Source organism: Myxine glutinosa, chromosome 1, assembly GCF_964187855.1.
Source record: "Myxine glutinosa chromosome 1, kmMyxGlut1.1, whole genome shotgun sequence".
In the NCBI taxonomy this organism is placed as follows: Eukaryota; Metazoa; Chordata; class Myxini; order Myxiniformes; family Myxinidae; genus Myxine; species Myxine glutinosa.
This window is the reverse complement of record NC_136261.1, coordinates 49,046,605-49,066,497: the sequence shown is the minus strand read 5'-3', so window position 1 is coordinate 49,066,497 and position 19,893 is coordinate 49,046,605. Positions and strand designations below refer to the sequence as shown.

At 46.4% G+C, this 19,893-nt stretch overlaps 1 protein-coding gene across 3 annotated transcripts in view; it reads right to left on the bottom strand.

Annotated features, from left to right (window-relative positions):
• The window catches only part of CDC20 (cell division cycle 20), a 114,431-nt gene that overhangs the window by 56,904 nt on the left and 37,634 nt on the right, over positions 1–19,893 (bottom strand). For 2 of the 3 annotated variants that reach the window (XM_068110947.2, XM_068110937.2), the window contains exons 2-4: positions 15,012–15,243; positions 13,882–14,036; positions 3,709–3,805 (exon numbers count right to left, since the gene is read on the bottom strand). In XM_068110947.2, the coding sequence (XP_067967048.1) occupies positions 3,709–3,805; positions 13,882–14,036; positions 15,012–15,234 (475 nt within the window). In that variant the 5' untranslated portion in view covers positions 15,235–15,243. Of the gene's footprint in view, positions 1–3,666; positions 3,806–13,881; positions 14,037–15,011; positions 15,244–19,893 lie in introns of all 3 variants that reach the window. The other variant, XM_068110928.2, reaches the window with a different exon arrangement.

Sequence of the window (19,893 nt, the reverse complement as noted above, 5' to 3'; positions counted from 1 at the left end):
ATTAAGATAATGGCATAACGACAATGTTATGAGTTGTGTCAATTACAATATCAGTGAACTCATATCACCACGAGTGACACACTGTTAGAAAAAAGAGGGAAAAGAAAAAGTGGAGAGGAATTATGGTAATAATACATTATGTTTAATTTGTTGGTTTGGGAAAATTGTTGTTGGGAATTAGGTATTCCCGTTTGTGATTGTAATCATATACAATGCTATTCTTAGTTTAGTAATAAAATACATACCTGATTGAATATTATTTGTGTGACGCATATAAATGAATATAACTTTTGTGTTAAGGAAAAACAACAAATTGTTGAATGTGAAACTGTCGGAAGATATACATGATTATGCTGATTTCATGGTAAGATGTACCCTATCTGATCCAGTGTGTGCGGAAAGCAGATTCAGATGTGACTGAGCATAAGGATAAGACGAGATCACATTTTGGAGGGATTGCTAACGGAATTGGGAAGAAGTTCGAGAAAGAAAATTTGTGGCTAAAAATGAAGTTAATCGTGGCATACACCCTCTTTCTCAAAGAATGATGAAGACATTCTCCCGTGTAACTTGGAGATGAATGCTTACCTTCACCAAGGAAATTTATGTGACCATTTGCCTGGATCACACTGCAACATATGAAAGAAAGGCGATCACTTACTCTTGTTCGAAGGCTTCGAACATTCACCACATCAGAAGTTGCAGGACAACGACATTTTACCTGCAACCTCTGTGAAATGCGGGGACATATGTTATTACTTCACCAACGTCCGGGGAACCAGCATGGAGCTGCAAAAAACGGCTGTGCCCTTGTCACAACAGCTGTGCACGATTCTGCTGGTTGCTCCTGGTAAGGACCATGAATGACCTGAACACCATGGTCCCAACATCAGTGTGGATGCATCCGGCATCCCTGTTCCACATCTTGCTGGCCAATCAACGTCACACCAATACTTGCTGCCCACTCACAATGAGGGAGGAGGCAAGTCGACTACAACTGGGTGAAGGCCTTGTTCAGGAATTACTATGGTTTACAGCAAAAAGTGGCAAGAATGCTACAAGGAGAGCAGGGTCAGTCTATGACTCCGAAATGTTACCACAACAGCGAAATCCTACACGAAGTAGTGCAGGAGCTATGAAGACATTAGGAGAAAATGTTTCATACCAGGATTCAAACACAAGTGATCAGCCCTTCCTTTCAAACAAAGTCAACATTTGTGTGGAGGCAAACGTTTTTTGCCAGATGGTGCAGATGCTTTATAAAACTTGAAAATGAAGTGAAATTGTTGTATCTTGGTGATGGTGAAGTGTTGTTTTGAAAATATATTTGTGATGCAAATGCAATAGATTGAACGATATGGAAGGAGTCAATGACCAACGAAATGTTTTGTGATTCTTGCAGGATGACGGTGTATGCCCAAGGGAATTTGTTTACTTGTAGTGATTGATTGTTTACTTATATTGATGTTTAGATTAATGGTTAATATAAACAAAAACAAAAAGATGAGGGAATTGTGGAAGTGTAACTCAGTGTAACTTATTAATTGGCACTGGTAACTTATTAATTAAACTGGTAACGAAGCAGATACATTTTACATGCAAACTCTGTGAAAAACGAGTTTGTAAATGAGTGTCAGGAATGCGCCCGAACATGATAATCTCTTGTCCACCTGGTCACAGCCCCTGGCTGAAGCACCCCCCTATCGTTTGGTAAACGGAACTCACAACAGGAGGGGAGCGAGCTGATACCAGGACTTGGTACATGCATGACCTCGGGGCATTAGCGGAGAGGGGATTAAGTCCAGTTTGTCCATATAAACGAGAGCAAACGTGGAGTCGACAGGACTTGCTACCAAGAGCTCTGACCAACGGGAGTGGCGGAGGAACATCAGCCGAACGAGAAGGATCAGCGAAAAGAGTTAATCTCAGCCATTGAATTATGCGGTATTATTTGGTAAATGGAATGAAGTGAATAACCAGTTAATAAACCAGACCTTTTGTAAACCTGTGTCCGGTCATTGGAGTCTTGAGTCTCTCAGCTACAAATTCTCCAACAGACCAATAAACAGAGCATGCAGAAGAAACACACAAGGTCCTCACCCCCTCAAAAGTTCAAGACATCATAGATGCAAAGGTTATTGGCAGTGATGGTGTGATAATGGACATTTTTTGTATACAGTCTAGGCTCATGGAAGAGCTAGTACAGTGAATGGATCAGGACGTAACAGACAAAAACAGGATGCAAAACAATATGGGGTGGACAAAATGGATATAGAAGGGGACTCCAGGGGGAGGGGGGAAAAAAACTCCAACTCAGAGGGAAAAAACTGGAAAATGGGAAGGAGGGATTTGGGTGGGTGGAGGAGGGGTTAATGGGTAGAAAATATCATGGATTTGGATTGGGGGGGGGGGGGTGGTTTGAGATGGTGAACAGCTGGCTTGAAGAACTGGAGGGAAGAATGACATTGAAGAGTGTGGAAGTTGGTTCCACAGGCAGGGAAAATAATAATAATAATAATAATAATAATAAAAGGAGTAATGAATGAGTAGAAGTGAGCAGTGATCCTAAATTTTGGTAGTTTTATCAAAAGTGGATTGATGGTGACAGTGCAAGGATTACAAAGAGTGGGGGAGTGGGGGAGTGGGGGGGAAGCACAGAAAGAGCAGAAGGTGCAAGACCAGACAGACCGACCGACTTGTTGGCAATGGCCCAGAGACTCAGCTTCAGCATGGGAGATTCCAATGATCTTAGAAAAGGGAAATACTGTTAACAAGGAATATTATTCTGATGAACTGCACCGGTTGCACAATTAAGCAAAGGATTCCAGGGGAAACTGACCCGAGGTGTGCCGCTTCTCCAGGACAACACCTCTCCCCACACAGCAGCAGTAACCACCGAAAGTGTGGCAAACTGTGGGTATGAACTTCTGTAATACCACCCGACTCCAAAGATTATAGCCCGTTCGACTTCCAAATGTTCCCTCACCTGAAGGAAGTTTTTCTTACTGGGCCACAAACAAACCAACCACCCCTTGTATTATTGACCATTTCAAAGAGGACTGGCTCCAAAAGATCAGATTCAACACAAGTAGAACCAGGAAGTAAAACCATTTGAGCCAGAAAGTAATTATGTCTAAGGAACTGAATTTGAATGATGACGTGAAAGAGCAGGAAGGTGAGGGATAAGACAGAGTTAATAAAATTAAGTGATTGGGGATTATCTTACAATATGGGGGATTGAGTACTTACAATTGAGTACCAGTTCACTGGTAATTCCCTGCTTGTGGTAAAAGGTGGCAAAAAGGGTTGGCGTCAGGAAGGGCATCCGGCCGTAAAACATTGCTTCAAACAGGGGACCGAAAAACAACAACAACCACGGTCCCCGAAAAAGGCCAACCCCCGCTTTGCGGGGAAAAATGGCCTCTAAATGTGGTTTTTTTTTTTTTTTTTTATAGGGGATGTTGGGACAAGTGGGGTTAGGTTGGGACAAGTGGGGTTGCGTAGTAGGTGTTTGTGAACTCATTCATCTGTAGTAGGTGTTTGTTATGACCCGTTTGTCTATAGTGGTTGAAACTCAGTGCTTCGACCACACAGCCTGGCTCACTCTACTGGCCTCAGTTTGAGAAAATGAAACCGTATTAAAATTGGTCGTTCAAAACGTCATACCAAGACAGCCATGCTGCTCTAGCTCTCCTGCATTCATCCCACCTTCCGGTGCCTGTGGTGCTTTCGTGGAGTGCCGCAATATCCGGTAGTCTCCCAAATCAAATCCATTCAGCTTCAGTGCCATCGCATTCTGCTCTACCTGCATTTCACAATTATAAATAAATAAAAAAGACATAAAAATACAAAAAGTAACTAAGGTTTGATAAGTAATGTTGCATTAAACGTCACAATATGTCAACGAGAGTGGTGGTGCAAGGTTCTCAGCATGAGCAATTGATTGCTTTCGCACCAAAAAGCTACACAGCCTCAAGGTGACGTCCCTTTTTTTTTTTCCCCCTCCTGCCAAACTCCCATAAACATTGGTTTTAAATTGCCACAAGTCAGATGCTTCATCACATGCTTCGAAATCGAGTTATGATCTGCACAATGATTCTCAAAAGGCACATGACCTTTGAACCGTTGCATCCAAAAATTGAGTCTGTTCATGTTAATCTTTGTACTTCAGTACCTACTTGTGCCAACTTTTCAGCGGTTCACAAGTTGTAGCGGTAACAAAATGATTTTCAATTAAAATGCACATGCCTCTACTTTTGGATTTTTGTGAACCCAAAATCTATTCAATTAATCTTTGTATAAAAGACTACTTGTAAAAAGTTTGGTCAAAACCGCCTCAGCAGTTAAGTTAATGCGGAAATGAAAATCTGCGATGGATGCAGAGACAGACAGTTGACCCAAAAATATGCCGCCAGCACCTTCAGCCCAAACAGATGAAATGGCAGTTTTATGTTGAGGCTGTGGTTACACATGCAAGGGGGAAGGAAAAAAATATATATAGTAGTCAGGTTCACTATGTTTTTTCGTTCAAAATCATGGTAGATTAGCAAACCTATACATTTTTGGAAACGTTATTACATGGAAAATCTGAAAATCAATGTTCACATTTGCCAATTCCGACCAATTCGATTCGACCAATCGACCAATTCCATTCGACCAATCGCTTCGATCGACCATTCGACCATTCGACCAATTCGATCGATTCGATTCGATTCATCGAATTCGATTCGATCGACCATTCGACCATTTTGCTTGTGTGGAACGGACTGTGAAAACGATGCGGACTATATTGTCGGATACGACACACAGGACAGTGATGACGAACTCTAAATGGCATATTCTGTAATCGTGTATGTTTGATGCCATTGACTGCCTGTGTATATTTTGTCATTGACTGCCTGTGTAGATGTGAAGTTATACTGACTGCATGTGTATATATGATTTTGCTGACTGCCTGTGTATGTTTGGTGATATGAATTATTGTGACACATTTTGATGTTATTAACTGCCTGTACAAAATGATAACATGTATTTGATTATGCAACTTATCGCGAATATAAAGACAGTATTTTGCAATTCAAAACCTTTGATTCGTGTCTTACCATTCCCCATAGCACTAATTTGATACTTTCATTGGATTCCTTGTCCCTGAAAATATAGGTTTAGTATATTTTTTAAAGTTTTTAGGGTAATTCGAGGCAGAAATAGAACAAAATATGTATTTTGCAGTGGCCATTTTCGAAAATCCAAAATGGCCGCCATACAGGTATCTCTCCAAATGTAAACATTGATTTTTAGTTTCCTTATGCTATAACCTTTCCAAAAATGTATAGGTTTGCTAATCTACCATGATTTTGAACGAAATATAATTTATTGACAGTGAACCTGACTTTTGGGCTAATTCCGCTGGTGCTCACCTTGTAGAATAAACAGTATACGACACCAACTAAAGTCATATTAAACCAATTTCAATGGTTTCTCGAAGACAGGACAGCATGTAGAATCATACCAACAATCAAAAAAAACTTTAAACAAAATATACCTATTTTGGGGGGCAACGCCCTCCAACCCCCCCCCCCCCCTCCCCAGAGACCCATCACGGCCTTCAATTTTTTTAAATGCTGTGAACAAACTTTGGTACATCATGTGTGATTGAGATTGTGGTCAAGTTTCATCAGAATTGCGTGTGTAGATATTGAGAAAAAAAAGCAAATACCTATTTTGGGAGGAAACCCCCCCCCCCCCCCCCCCCCCAGGACACCGCCTCAGGGCCTGATTTTTAGCTCACCTGGAACGACATTCAGGGGAGCTTATGCGATGGTGCGTCGTCCGTCCATCAGTCCGTCCTTTAAACTTCTCCGAAACTACTGAAGAGATTGTGACCAAATTTGGCACAAATGATATTTATTTCGTTGAATAAATTTTGTTCATGGCATTAAATATATATATATATATTTGGGATCTAAGGGGGTTTACCGTGGGGTCAAACTGCATCCAGGTTTGACCCCCAAAAAGGTTATTTGCTTTTTTTCTCTGAAACTACACAATATTTTAATGAAACGTCTACAACCTTCATCACCCGTGATGTACCGAAGTTTGTTCACCAATGTTATGTACCAATGTAACAATGTTAGTATGATTCTACATGCTGCCCTGTCTTCTAGAAACCATTCAAATTGGTTTAAAATACCTTTAGTCAGTCTAGTATTTTAAAGGCCATTTTCCCTGCTAGAGCGGGTTTTCCCTGCTATAGTCTAGTATAATGTTTGAAAACCACATTTCCTAGCTGGCCACCAAAGCCAGCCGCCGACTGGGCATCCTCCGTCGTGCGAAGTCCTTCCTTGGCACACCTGAGCTCCTCGCCACATACAAGGCTTTCATCCGCAGCTCAATGGAATACTGCTCTCCCCTCTGGGCTGGTGCTCCTGCCTCACACCTAGATCGGCTTCACGCTGTTGAAACCAAAGCTTTCAGAATCATTGGAATCTCCTGCAATGAAGCTAACTCCAAGGGCCTTTCACTCACTCACTGCAGGCAGGTTGATGGTCTTTCTGTCCTCTACAGATTCCTCTCTGGCCTCGCTCCCCCAGTCTGTGTTATGTCCCCCAAATATTCCTACAGGTCGCACAAGATCTGTCTGCAACCCTCTTATGGTGAAACTGCCAAAAGCTGTTCAACACCATCTCTTGTCTTCCCCCATCCAAAACCTTGATCTTTTCTACCCCAGTTAATTCACCCCAGATCCACTTTTTTGAAATACCAACTTCTTTCCTGGAAGTCCAAGCAGAGACCATGTATTTTATAACTCTCCCACCCCCCTTGCTCCCCCATGCCCCCCTCCCCCACGCCCTCTCCCTCCCACAAATCTCCTGATTTCCCTGCTCTCAAATGTTGTACTTGTGTGCTTCCCTCTCCTCCAATCTTGTCTCTCACTTCCTTTATCATACGTTTTATGTGCCAGTTTGTCTTTTTGTGATTAATGTTAGCTCTTACACGAGCCTCGATCTCGTATACAAAGAAAAAAAAAATTATACCAAGTGAGCACCAGGGGTATTGCCCTATGTTTAATGGTGCCACAGAGTAGACCCTCGGGGTACGAACCCACCTTTCGGGTAATTTTTTTTTTCTTGTGCTCCCAATTTCCGAAATTTCCATGCTGCATCTCAGGGCCAGCTGGAAGTTTCGGAATCAGATTTTGCATTAATAATGAGATTTGTAAGTATGCAGCGCCAGGGGTATTGCTCCAATGTTTTTTTTAATGCTGTGAACAAAAACTGGTACATCATTGGTGGTGAAGGCTGTGGTCAAGATTCATCAAAGTAATGTGTGTAATTTCAGAGAAAAAAAGCAAATTCCTATTTTGGGGGGTCAAACCTGGATCCACTTTGAACCCGGTAGACCCCTTCAACCCCAATCTTTTTAATGCCACGAACAAACTTTAGTCACAACTCAACAAATGTAATTTGTGTGAAATTTGGTCACAATCCCATCAGCGGTGTCGGAGAGGAAGTTCCAAGTTTACAGACGGATGGACTGACAGGGAGGACGGCGCGTTATCGCATAAGCTCCCCTGAACTTTGTTCCAGGTGAGCTAAAATCCAGGAATAAATTGGTGGAGGTGAGCAGCGATTCTGGATTTTGGGAGTTTAGTTTTGGAGTTTGGGAGCCTATCAAAACGGAGGAGACAAACAGCCAGGCAGAGACTAACGAGTCGGGTGGGTACGCCTGGAACATAAAACGTACTAACCAGGAAAAAGGTACAGTAGGTTTTACCTTTTAACCTCAGCAACGTACGAGCAAGTATGGTTTCCATTGTTCGTGCGACCGTTTCTAAAGCAATTGGTTAATTTATATCAATTGGGTGAACTTTAAAAAGATTATTGAAGCGCGGTGCTACGCACGCTTGCTTGCACAACAAGAAGGAAACGGACAACGCGGTGAGTTTAAGAGTCTTTATTAAAAGAGCTCACTGTAGCACTGGCGCGCTCCGGGCTGCGAGCCAGGTATATATCCTGAGGCCACGCCTACCCCTCGGGCGTGGCCGCCGCCCACTTGGTGCGCGGAATGATGTCACCACGCCAGTGGGCTTTCGTGTCCGCCACACGTGCCCCCACAGAATTCCCGCGCACCTGGAGGGCCAGTTTGCGGGGCAAACGGATGACCCGGCCGAAGCGCCCTCTGGCGACCGGCGGCGTCCGGGGTGCAGGGATGCCAGCTGGGATGCCCCCGGCTGTACCCGGGATGGGTGCCAGACCGGGGGGCGGCGTGCCGGCGGTGCTGGGCGTCCGCCCGCCAGGGGGCGGCCCCGGCACGGGGGCCGAGCCACCGGCGGTGGGTGGTCCACGTCGAGGTGGGCCGGCTTGAGTCGATCCACCGAGACGCGGTCGGGAGTACCGCCGATGTCCAAGGTGAAGTATTTCACCCCGGTCTCCAGCACGCGGAAAGGCCCGTCGTACGGGGGTCGCAGTGGTGTCTGGTGGGTGTCGTGCCGGACGAAGACATACTCCGCGGTGCGAAGCTCCGGGGCGACGTGCGTGGGTGGGTGCCCGTGGTGCGCCGTCGGCACCGGGGCGAACCTCCGAGCGGTCTCCTGCAGCGCGGAGCGCTCCTGCGCCGCGGACCAAGGTGCCGTGGGGTCGGGGAGGAACTCGCCCGGCACCCGCAGCGGTTGTCCAAAGACCAACTCCGCCGCGGATGCGAGCAGGTCCTCCTTGGGCACCGTCCGGAGGCCCAGCAGGACCCAGGGGAGCCTGTCGACCCAGCCACCGTCGCGGAGGGTGGCCCGGAGCGCGGCCTTCAACGAGCGGTGGAACCGCTCAGACAGGCCGTTGGCCTGGGGGTGGAAGGCCGTGGTTCGGTGCAGCTGGACCCCGAGCCCCCGCGCGACCGCGGCCCAGAGCTCCGAGGTGAACTGGGGGCCGCGGTCGGACGAGATGTCCGAGGGGGCGCCGAACCGGGCGACCCAGGTGGCGATGAACGCCTGCGCAACGTCTGCCGCCGTCGTCGCCACCAAACGCACGGCCTCCGGCCACCGGGTGGTGCGGTCCACCATGGTAAGGACATGGGTGAAACCCCGCGAGGGAGGCAGAGGTCCCACCAGGTCCACGTTCACGTGGTCGAACCTACGTGCCGGCACCGTAAACGGGGCCAATGGGGCCTGGGTATGCCGGTGCACCTTCGCGCGCTGGCACGCGAGGCACGTCCTGGTCCAGCCGCGGATGGCCTTCCGGAGGCCATGCCAGACAGACTTGTCAGCGACCAACCTCTGGGAGGCCTTCGTGCCCGGGTGGGACAGACCGTGGATGGCGTCAAAAACCTGGTGCTGCCAGCCTGTGGGGGCACGATGGGGCGAGGCCGCCCGAAGGAGACGTCGCAAACGAGGGCTGTGCCCGTGACGTCGAAGGGCACCTCAGTGACGCGGAGGCCCATGACGGCGGTCCGCAGGGCCTGGACCCCGGGGTCGGCGGCCTGGTCTGCCGCCATCCAGGCACAGTCGATGCCAAGGTGGACTGCGTGGGCGACGGCCCGGGAAAGGCAATCGGCCACCGGGTTGTCCTTTCGCACGACGTGCCGGATGTCCGTCGTGTACTCGGACACGGCCGCGAGGTGACGCTGTTGCCGGGCCGACCACGGCTCGGCAACCTTGCCCATCGCGAAAACCAGCGGCTTGTGGTCGACGAAGGCCGTGAACGCACGGCCCTCAAGCAGATGGCGGAAGTGCCTGACCGCCAGGTGAAGCCCAAGCAACTCGCCGTCGAAGGTACTGTAACGTCGTTCGGGCGGGCGAAGCTGCCGGCTGAAGAACGCCAGCGGTTGCCAGGCACCACGCACCCATTGCTCGTACACCGCGCCCACCGCGTAGTCCGAGGCGTCGGAGGTGAGGGCGATCGGTGCATCGGGCGCGCGAGCATGGTGGCGTTGGCCAAGGCGAGCTTCGCGCCCGAGAACGCCGCGTCCATCTGCTCGGTCCAGGTAACGTCACCTTTGCCCGGCTTCCCTCGAAGGGCCTCCTGCAAGGGGCGCAGGAGCTGGGCAATGCGGGGCAGGAACCGATGGTAAAAGTTTACCATGCCCAGGAACTCCTGGAGCCCCTTGATCGTGCGGGGGCGCGGAAACCCCTTCACCGCCTCCACCTTGGCCGGTAGGGGGACGGCCCCGTGCCTGGTGACGCGGTTCCCCAAAAAGTCGATGCCGGTGACGCCGAACCGGCACTTGGCGGGGTTCACGATGAGGCCATGCTGACCCACGCGTTCGAAGAGCGTGCGGAGGTGATGAAGGTGCTCTTCGCGGGACGTGCTGGCAACGAGGATGTCGTCCAGGTAGACGTACAAAAAATCCAAGCCGCGCAAGACGCTGTCCATTAGGCGATGGAACGCCTGAGCCGCATTTTTCAAACCGAAGGGCATCCGAAGAAATTCGAAAAGCCCGAATGGCGTGATGACAACCGTCTTCGGGATGTCCTCCGGCCTGACAGGGACCTGATGGTAGCCGCGTACGAGGTCCACCTTTGAAAAGAAGGACATCCCCGCCAACCGGGCGGAGAAGTCCTGGATGTGGGGGACGGGGTAGCGGTCGGGGCTGGTGGCGTCGTTGAGGCGCCGGTAGTCCCCGCACGGTCGCCATCCCCTCTGGGCTTGGGCACGATGTGGAGCGGGGACGCCCACGCGCTCTTGGAGCGCCGCAAGATGCCGAGCCACTCCAGCGTAGCGAACTCCGCTTTCGCACCGGCGAGCTTCGTCGGCTCGAGGCGGCGTGCCCGGGCGTAGACCGGTGGCCCGGCGGTGGGGATGTGGTGTTCCACCCCGTGTTTGACGGCCCCCGCCGATAAAGTGGGCCGCGTGAGGGCCGGGAAACCCACGAGGAGGCGGGCAAATTCGTCCGCTGCCGGAAGCGTACAGATGAACCTGGCCGGAACGGAACCGCTCAGCAAGCCGCTCGGCGAGTCGCTCGATGGGCCGCTCTGTGAGCTGCTCAACAAGCCGGGCAGCGCGCACGCGAGCGAGCTGAACGTCTCAGCCTGGACAAGCCTTCTGCGCTTTACATCCACCAGTAATCCATTAGCACATAAGAATACCGTGCCGAGCAGTGGCATAGGCACGTCGGCCGTAACGAACGACCAACGGAAAACCTGCCCTCCGAACCGCAGAGAGAGACGGCATTTTCCGTACGTGCGTATAGACGTACCATTGGCCGCAAGCAGCGCGGGACCTCGGCCCGCGGTTTGCTTGTCGGACGTACCGGCAGGAACGACACTCACCTGCGCTCCCGTGTCGCACAGGTAACGGCGCCCGGACAAGGTGTCCGTTATGTACAGGAGGCTGTTTGAATTGCCGACGCTCAAAGCCGCCACCGAGCGTCGGCTCGCCCGTTTCCCGACCTGCCGAATGGTCACGGCGGGCGACACTGCCGAGCCTCGTGGCCGAACTTGGCGTGGAAGAAACACCAGGTGGGCGGCTGCGGCGACACGAAATGCGCATCAGCCTCGAGATCCACGAGGTGTAGTGCATCAGCATCATCCCCGATAGCCGCGACGGCCGCGCCAAAACTCGCCTGGGTGTCCAAAGCCGCGAAGAACCTGTCGGCCTCTGCAGCGAGAGCCCGGGGTTCCGTCGTCGCAGAACCGGCCAACGCGAGGCGGACTCGTGCCGGCAGCTGGCGTCGAAACAACGCCCGGAATAGAGCATACGGGGTTTCTTCGCCCAACGACAACATATGGTCCATGCGGACCGACGGTCGCGTGTCACCGAGCTCGGGGAGGTCCAGGAGGCGGTCGGCCCGAGCGTCCACCGTGAGCCCGAACGTGGCGAGGAGGAGACGCTTGATCGCCTCGTACCTGCCGTCGGTCGGTGGGTTCCTCAGGACCGACACGACGCGGCCGGGCGTGCCGGGCCCGAGGGAAGCGACCACGTGGCAGTACCTGGTCTCGTCCACCGTGATGCCTCGAAGTCGGCACTGGGCTTCTGCCTGCAGGAACCAGACTTCGGCTTGCGTCTCCCAGAACTCGGGTTGTTTCATTTGGACCGCGTTGTTTGCCATTGCGATGGCGTATTCGGGTGGTCAGCGACGGCTGACCCATCACGTCGGGGTCACCAAATGAAGCGCGGTGCTACACACGCTTGCTTGCACAACAAGAAGGAAGCGGCCAACGCGGTGAGTTTAAGAGTCTTTTTTAAAAGAGCTCACTGTAGCACTGGCGCGCTCCGGGCTGCGCGCCCGGTGTATATCCTGAGGCCACGCCTACCCCTCGGGCGTGGCCGCCGCCCACTTGGTGCGCGGAATGATGTCACCACGCCAGTGGGCTTTCGTGTCTGCCACATTATGTTGTTTCAAAGCAAAATAAATTTGATGACACCCAATTTCCAAGCTGTTTGCAATCTTAACGTTTTCCAAATGACTGACCAAATGTTTTTTTTCTACCCATCACACTATCGAAATTTCAATTGCCAGCAGTTTATAAAGAAGGTTTATGTGCATCTCCTTGAAACATCTATAATTCAACATTGTTTTAAGTCTCCTGCCCCGAAGGTGGCCGGAGGCATGATGTTTTCGGGTTGTCCGTCTGTACGGGCTAAACCTCGTTTTTATCAGCAACCACATGGCTGATTGAGACGAAACTTCAGGGTAGGAGTGACACCCATGCAGAATGTTTTTATGACAATTGTGACGTCATAGGTCACGTGGTATGGCAGCCATCTTGGATTACACACAATGAAAAAATTATTTATCGGAAACCATTGAATGGGAAAATTTGAAACTTGGCACATTATCAAGTACTCCCAATGGGGAACAAAATCATGATAATGATGACATAGGTGAAGTGGTATACCAACCAAAAATGTTTATACCAACAAAAAATGTTTTAATCGAATTCCTTATCCTAAAAATCTGAAATTGCACGCACATGATCTATGACCCATTTTTATTGAAATATTAAATTTATGACATCACAGGTCACATGGTTTGGCCGCCATCTTAGATTTAACCTTAAAAAAACATCTTCTCCCAAACCACCAAATCGATCGACTCAAAACTTTACGTTTATCATTGACTAGGCATGGCAAATAAAAGTTTATCACGAAAACATAATTGGTTACATGGTGTGGCAGCCATATTGGATTGAAGGAAAATAGTAAATAATATCTCTGAAACCCCTTACCTATCAATGCGAAATTTTGCCAATGCCATCCAACACCATTGCTGCATATAATTTGAAAATGATGACGCCATCGGTCACGTAGTTTGGCAGCCACATTGGATAGAAAAACAAACCTTATCCGATCAACACGAAACTTCACAAACGTGATCCCCTACACATACATATGCAGAGTGTACATTTTATAAATGTCATGTCACGTGGTGTGGCAGCCATATTATCTTGAAAGCTGATAATTAAATAAAGAAATCCCTTCTCCGAAACTGCTTCACCGATCGATGTGAAACCTGTCATGGCTGGTGAAAATTTGATACTTGAAAACAGCTGAAGGGATTTAAATCAAAATTGTTTATTTTTAGGACAGTGAACAAGCGAATCTACCCATGACATGAGGAGGCATATTGGTGCCAGTCACATTGCTCTAGTTTTTATTGAAATTAGTTCTAAACAAGGGTGAAAGCTACTCAAGATTTTTGGGTTGTATACACTACTGCAATAAGCACTCACATAGACTCCAATCGTCCGATGACAATTACCACAAAAATGCCGAAACAATGCCCAGCACGCAACACACACACCTTGGGGGCAATCAAAAAATATATATATATATTTTCGTATATATATATACCCTTTCGTATATATATATACCCTTTCCTCACACACCAAATAACAAGTTGTTTGCCGAAGGCGTATTCATTAATAAACATCCTTGATAATATGAAGCTCACATTATTTTCTGGTTGCTCCTCATTTTCTTTTGTCACAAGGAAACTTGATATCTCCAGGTTGGACGCATTGCTGCGCAAGGGGATGAATCGATCACTAAGACCCTGCTTGGGAGTCTTTGGTGTTTTGGCTCCTTTGGGAGTCTTGATAATTTTCCCTGAAACAATAAATTTGCCTTGAATACATGCAACAAACAGCATTTCACAACCTATAACAAAAAGGTGTTGCAAGCAAAGGTCAACAAACACAAGTACACCAGACAACGCAGGATAGCTCCTTACTAAAGGTCATTAAGAATCCAACTGGGTTTTGACAGTTCAATAGAGATTTGACCATTCTTGAGGCTAGCTCAAGGTTTAGAAGTTTAAGATCAAAGTCATTATGACTGCTCCCTTTGGTACTAACTTTTTGGGGATGCAAGTGTCAAACTACAGATGCCAGGGTGCTTCCCCAAAGCATCAACGAGAACTGCAATCGGTAGAGCGCGTATCTCCGCCAGGCTGAACAGTTTATGTTTTGTATCCCACCGATAGGCCGGATCTGGATTCGGACCTGAACCAAAATCTAATCGGCTTGTTCTCGTCACCTAACCAACTTGTCCTCCAAGTTTAGTCATAACTCGTCCATAACTTCGAAAATATCATGTTACGTATCGCTTTTCGCCCGACCTCTCAATGGTGAAGAATCACAAAAAAATTAATTCGCATATCTGAATCCATATTCAGATATTCACCAAAACCTAATCGATTCATCCTTGTCACACACCCAAACGGTCCACCAAGTTATGGCCAAATCCGTCAATAACTTTTTGAGATATCCTGCTATATGTTGGTTTTGGCCCGATCTCCCAATGGTGAAGAATCACTTAAAATTCTCGCATCCGAATCCGGATCTTCACCAAAATCTAATCATTTCGTCCTTGTCACATATACTATCTCTCTGCCAAATTTCGTCCGAATCTGTCCACAACTTTGAGATATCCTGTTCACAGACAGACAGACAAACAGGGGTGAAAACAACCTCCATCCACCTTCAGTGGCAGAGGTAATTAAAATGTGCACTCTGGAAAGGAAGGGGTGGGGGGGGGGGGGGTGCAGGGGATAGTTTGGGGGAAAGAGGGAAGGATTCCTACCAGGTGTTCGTGCTTTTCCTGGTGTTGCACCAGGTGTCTTGTTCAAGCTTAATGAGCGATTGGATCGAGAAGGCGATGCACCTCCAGTATTACTAAAGCTGCATTGAGCTGATGTTGCTGCCTCATGCGTCTTGCGTTGCCATCGAGCCATGGGACCATTGGCAATGGGGGTATCCAGCATGAGTAGGCTCTTAATGTCATTTTCCAAACCAAAGTGAGCCATGGCACAAGCCTGGGGAAAATGGCACAGGAGTCCAACTTAAACAAAGAGGTATACTTCGAGAAAACATGAAGCACATCAATATGGTAAAGCATGCTGGAATATGCACAGTATTAAAATGACTGGATTAGGCCAAGGAAAATATATATAAATAAATAAATATATATAAATAAATAAATATATAAATAAATAATATAAATAAATAAATATATATATAAATAAATAAATATATAAATAAATATATATATAAATAAATAAATATATAAATAAATATATATATAAATAAATATATATATATAAATATATAAATAAATAAATATATATATAAATAAATAAATAAATATATAAATAAATAAATAAATATATATATATATATATATATATATATATATATATATATATATATATATATATATATATCTTTGTGCAGTGCCTGTGTTGTCTTGTCTTGTATTGTCACTGAACTACTCCCTCAAACTTTTGTGAAATCGTACCAAACTTTTGGTATGCACATATCTCTCCCGTCGGTATGTCCTCAGGGTATTTTTTAGAAAAATTTCGAATTTTCTTTATTTTTATTTTTGGTAAAAAAAAAATTTTTCAACTTCAATTCTTCATAAAATGTTATATCACGGATATTACAAATACATTTGTGCATTATGATTGTTTGAATTATGATTGGTGTAAACCATGACAAAACGGCAACTCAGGTACAGTCATTTATCTATATATCTACATATCTGGGCAGTGTCTGTTGTCACTGAACTACTCCCTGAAACTTTTATTTCCGTGGTTGTGAAGTGTTTATAATAACGTGGTGGTGGTTTTGAATCACATGGTCGTGAGGTATTTTGAATTATGTGGGGGTGAGGTGTTTTTAAATGAGGTGGTGGTGAGGTTTTTAAAATCACGTGGTGTTGAGGCGTTTTTAAATCACGTGGTGGTGAGGTGTTCATAATTACGTGGCGGTGAGGTGTTCATAATTACGTGGCGGTGAGGTGTTCATAATTACGTGGCGGTGAGGTGTTCATAATTACGTGGCGGTGAGGTGTTTTTAAATCACGTGGTGGTGAGGTGTTTATAATTACGTGGTGGTGAGGTGTTTTGAATTACGCGGTGGTGAGGCGTTTTGAATTACGCGGTGGTGAGGCGTTTTGAATTACGCGGTGGTGAGGCGTTTTGAATTACGCGGTGGTGAGGCGTTTTGAATTACGCGGTGGTGAGGCGTTTTGAATTACGCGGTGGTGAGGCGTTTTGAATTACGCGGTGGTGAGGCGTTTTGAATTACGCGGTGGTGAGGCGTTTTGAATTACGCGGTGGTGAGGCGTTTTGAATTACGCGGTGGTGAGGCGTTTTGAATTACGCGGTGGTGAGGCGTTTTGAATTACGCGGTGGTGAGGCGTTTTGAATTACGCGGTGGTGAGGCGTTTTGAATTACGCGGTGGTGAGGCGTTTTGAATTACGCGGTGGTGAGGCGTTTTGAATTACGCGGTGGTGAGGCGTTTTGAATTACGCGGTGGTGAGGCGTTTTGAATTACGCGGTGGTGAGGCGTTTTGAATTACGCGGTGGTGAGGCGTTTTGAATTATGCGGTGGTGAGGCGTTTTGAATTACGCGGTGGTGAGGCGTTTTTAAATGACGTGGCGGTGAGGTGTTTTTAAATTACGCGGCGGTGAGGCGTTTTTAAATGACGCGGAGGTGAGGTGTTTTTAAATGACGTGAAGGTGAGGTGTTTTTAAATGACATGAAGGTGAGGTGTTTTTAAATGACGTGGCTGTGGGGTGTTTTCAATTTCGTGGCTGTGGGGTGTTTTTAATTTCGTGGCTGTGGGGCGTTTTTAATTTCGTGGCTGTGGGGTGTTTTTAATTTCGTGGCTGTGGGGTGTTTTTAATTTTGTGGCTGTGGGGTGTTTTTAATTTCGTGGCTGTGAGGTGTTTTTAATTTCGTGGCTGTGAGGTGTTTTTAATTTTGTGGCTGTGAGGTGTTTTTAATTTCATGTTTTATGGCTGTGAGGTGTTTTCAATTTCGTGGCTGTGAGGTGTTTTTAATTTTGTGGCTGTGGGGTGTTTTTAATTTCGTGGCTGTGAGGTGTTTTTAATTTCATGTTTTATGGCTGTGAGGTGTTTTCAATTTCGTGGCTGAGGTGTTTTTAATTTCATGGCGGTGAGGTGTTTTAATTTTGTGGCTGTGAGGTGTTTTAATTTTGTGGCTGTGAGGTGTTTTTAATTTCGTGTTTTATGGCTGTGAGGTGTTTTCCATTTCGTGGCTGTGAGGTGCTTTTAATTTTGTGGTGGTGAGGTGTTTTTAATTTTGTGGTGGTGAGGTGTTTCAATTTCGTGGCAGTGAGGTGTTTTTAATTTCGTGGCAGTGAGGTGTTTTTAATTTCGTGGCAGTGAGGTGTTTTTAATTTCGTGGCAGTGAGGTGTTTTTAATTTCGTGGCAGTGAGGTGTTTTTAATTTTGTGGCAGTGAGGTGTTTTTAATTTCGTGGCAGTGAGGTGTTTTTTATTTCGTGGCAGTGAGGTGTTTTTAATTTCGTGGCAGTGAGGTGTTTTTAATTTCGTGGCAGTGAGGTGTTTTTAATTTCGTGGCAGTGAGGTGTTTTTAATTTCGTGGCAGCGAGGTGTTTTTAATTTCGTGGCAGCGAGGTTTTTTAATTTCGTGGCAGTGAGGTGTTTTCAATTTCGTGTTTTATGGCTGTCAGGTGTTTTCAATTTCTGGCTGCGAGGTGTTTTCAATTTCGTGGCTGTGAGGTGTTTTCAATTTCGTGGCGGTGAGGCGTTTTCAATTTCGTGGCAGTGAGGCGTTTTTAATTTCGTGGCAGTGAGGTGTTTTTAATTTCGTGGCAGTGAGGTGTTTTTAATTTCGTGGCAGTGAGGTGTTTTTAATTTCGTGGCAGTGAGGTGTTTTTAATTTCGTGGCAGTGAGGTGTTTTTAATTTCGTGGCAGTGAGGTGTTTTTAATTTCGTGGCAGTGAGGTGTTTTTAATTTTGTGGCAGTGAGGTGTTTTTAATTTCGTGGCAGTGAGGCGTTTTTAATTTCGTGGCAGTGAGGTGTTTTTAATTTCGTAGCAGTGAGGTGTTTTTAATTTCGTGGCAGTGAGGTGTTTTTAATTTCGTGGCAGTGAGGTGTTTTTAATTTCGTAGAAGTGGTGTTTTTAATTTCGTGGCAGTGAGGTGTTTTTAATTTCGTGGCAGTGTGGTGTTTTTAATTTCGTGGCAGGGAGGTGTTTTTAATTTCGTGGCAGTGAGGTGTTTTTAATTTCGTGGCTGTGAGGTGTTTTTAATTTCGTGGCTGTGAGGTGTTTTTAATTTTGTGGCTGTGAGGTGTTTTTAATTTTGTGGCTGTGAGGTGTTTTTAATTTTGTGGCTGTGAGGTGTTTTCAATTTCGTGGCTGCGAGGTGTTTTCAATTTCTGGCTGCGATGTGTTTTCAAATTCGTGGCTGTGAGGTGTTTTTAATTTCGCGGCTGTGAGGTGTTTTCAATTTCGTGACTGAGGTGTTTTTAATTTCATGTTTTATGGCTGTGACGTGTTTTTAATTTCATGTTTTATGGCTGTGAGGTGTTTTCAATTTCGTGTTTTATGGCTGTGAGGTGTTTTCAATTTCGTGGCTGTGAGGTGTTTTCAAATTCGTGGCTGTGAGGTGTTTTCAAATTCGTGTTTTATGGCTGTGAGGTGTTTTCAATTTCGTGGCTGTGAGGTGTTTTTAATTTCGTGTTTTATGGCTGTGAGGTGTTTTCAATTTCGTGGCTGTGAGGTGTTTTCAATTTCGTGACTGAGGTGTTTTTAATTTCATGTTTTATGGCTGTGACGTGTTTTTAATTTCGTGTTTTATGGCTGTGAGGTGTTTTCAATTTTGTGGCTGTGAGGTGTTTTCAATTTCGTGACTGAGGTGTTTTTAATTTCATGTTTTATGGCTGTGAGGTGTTTTCAATTTCATGTTTTATGGCTGTGAGGTGTTTTCAATTTCATGTTTTATGGCTGTGAGGTGTTTTTAATTTCATGTTTTATGGCTGTGAGGTGTTTTTAATTTCATGTTTTATGGCTGTGAGGTGTTTTCAATTTCGTGGCTGTGGGGTGTTTTTAATTTTGTGGCTGTGGGGTGTTTTTAATTTTGTGGCTGTGGGGTGTTTTTAATTTCGTGGCTGTGGGGTGTTTTTAATTTCGTGGCTGTGGGGTGTTATTAATTTCGTGGCTGTGGGGTGTTTTTAATTTTGTGGCTGTGGGGTGTTTTTAATTTCATGGCTGCGGGGTGTTTTTAATTTTGTGGCTGTGGGGTGTTTTTAATTTCGTGGCTGTGGGGTGTTTTTAATTTCGTGGCTGTGGGGTGTGTTTAATTTCGTGGCTGTGGGGTGTTTTTAATTTCGTGGCTGTGAGGTGTTTTTAATTTTGTGGCTGTGAGGTGTTTTTAATTTCGTGGCTGTGAGGTGTTTTTAATTTCGTGGCTGTGAGGTGTTTTTAATTTCGTGGCTGTGGGGTGTTTTTAATTTCATGGCTGTGAGGTGTTTTTAATTTCATGGCTGTGGGGTGTTTTTAATTTCGTGGCTGTGGGGTGTTTTTAATTTCGTGGCTGTGAGGTGTTTTTAATTTCGTGGCTGTGAGGTGTTTTTAATTTCGTGGCTGTGAGGTGTTTTTAATTTCGTGGCTGTGAGGTGTTTTTAAT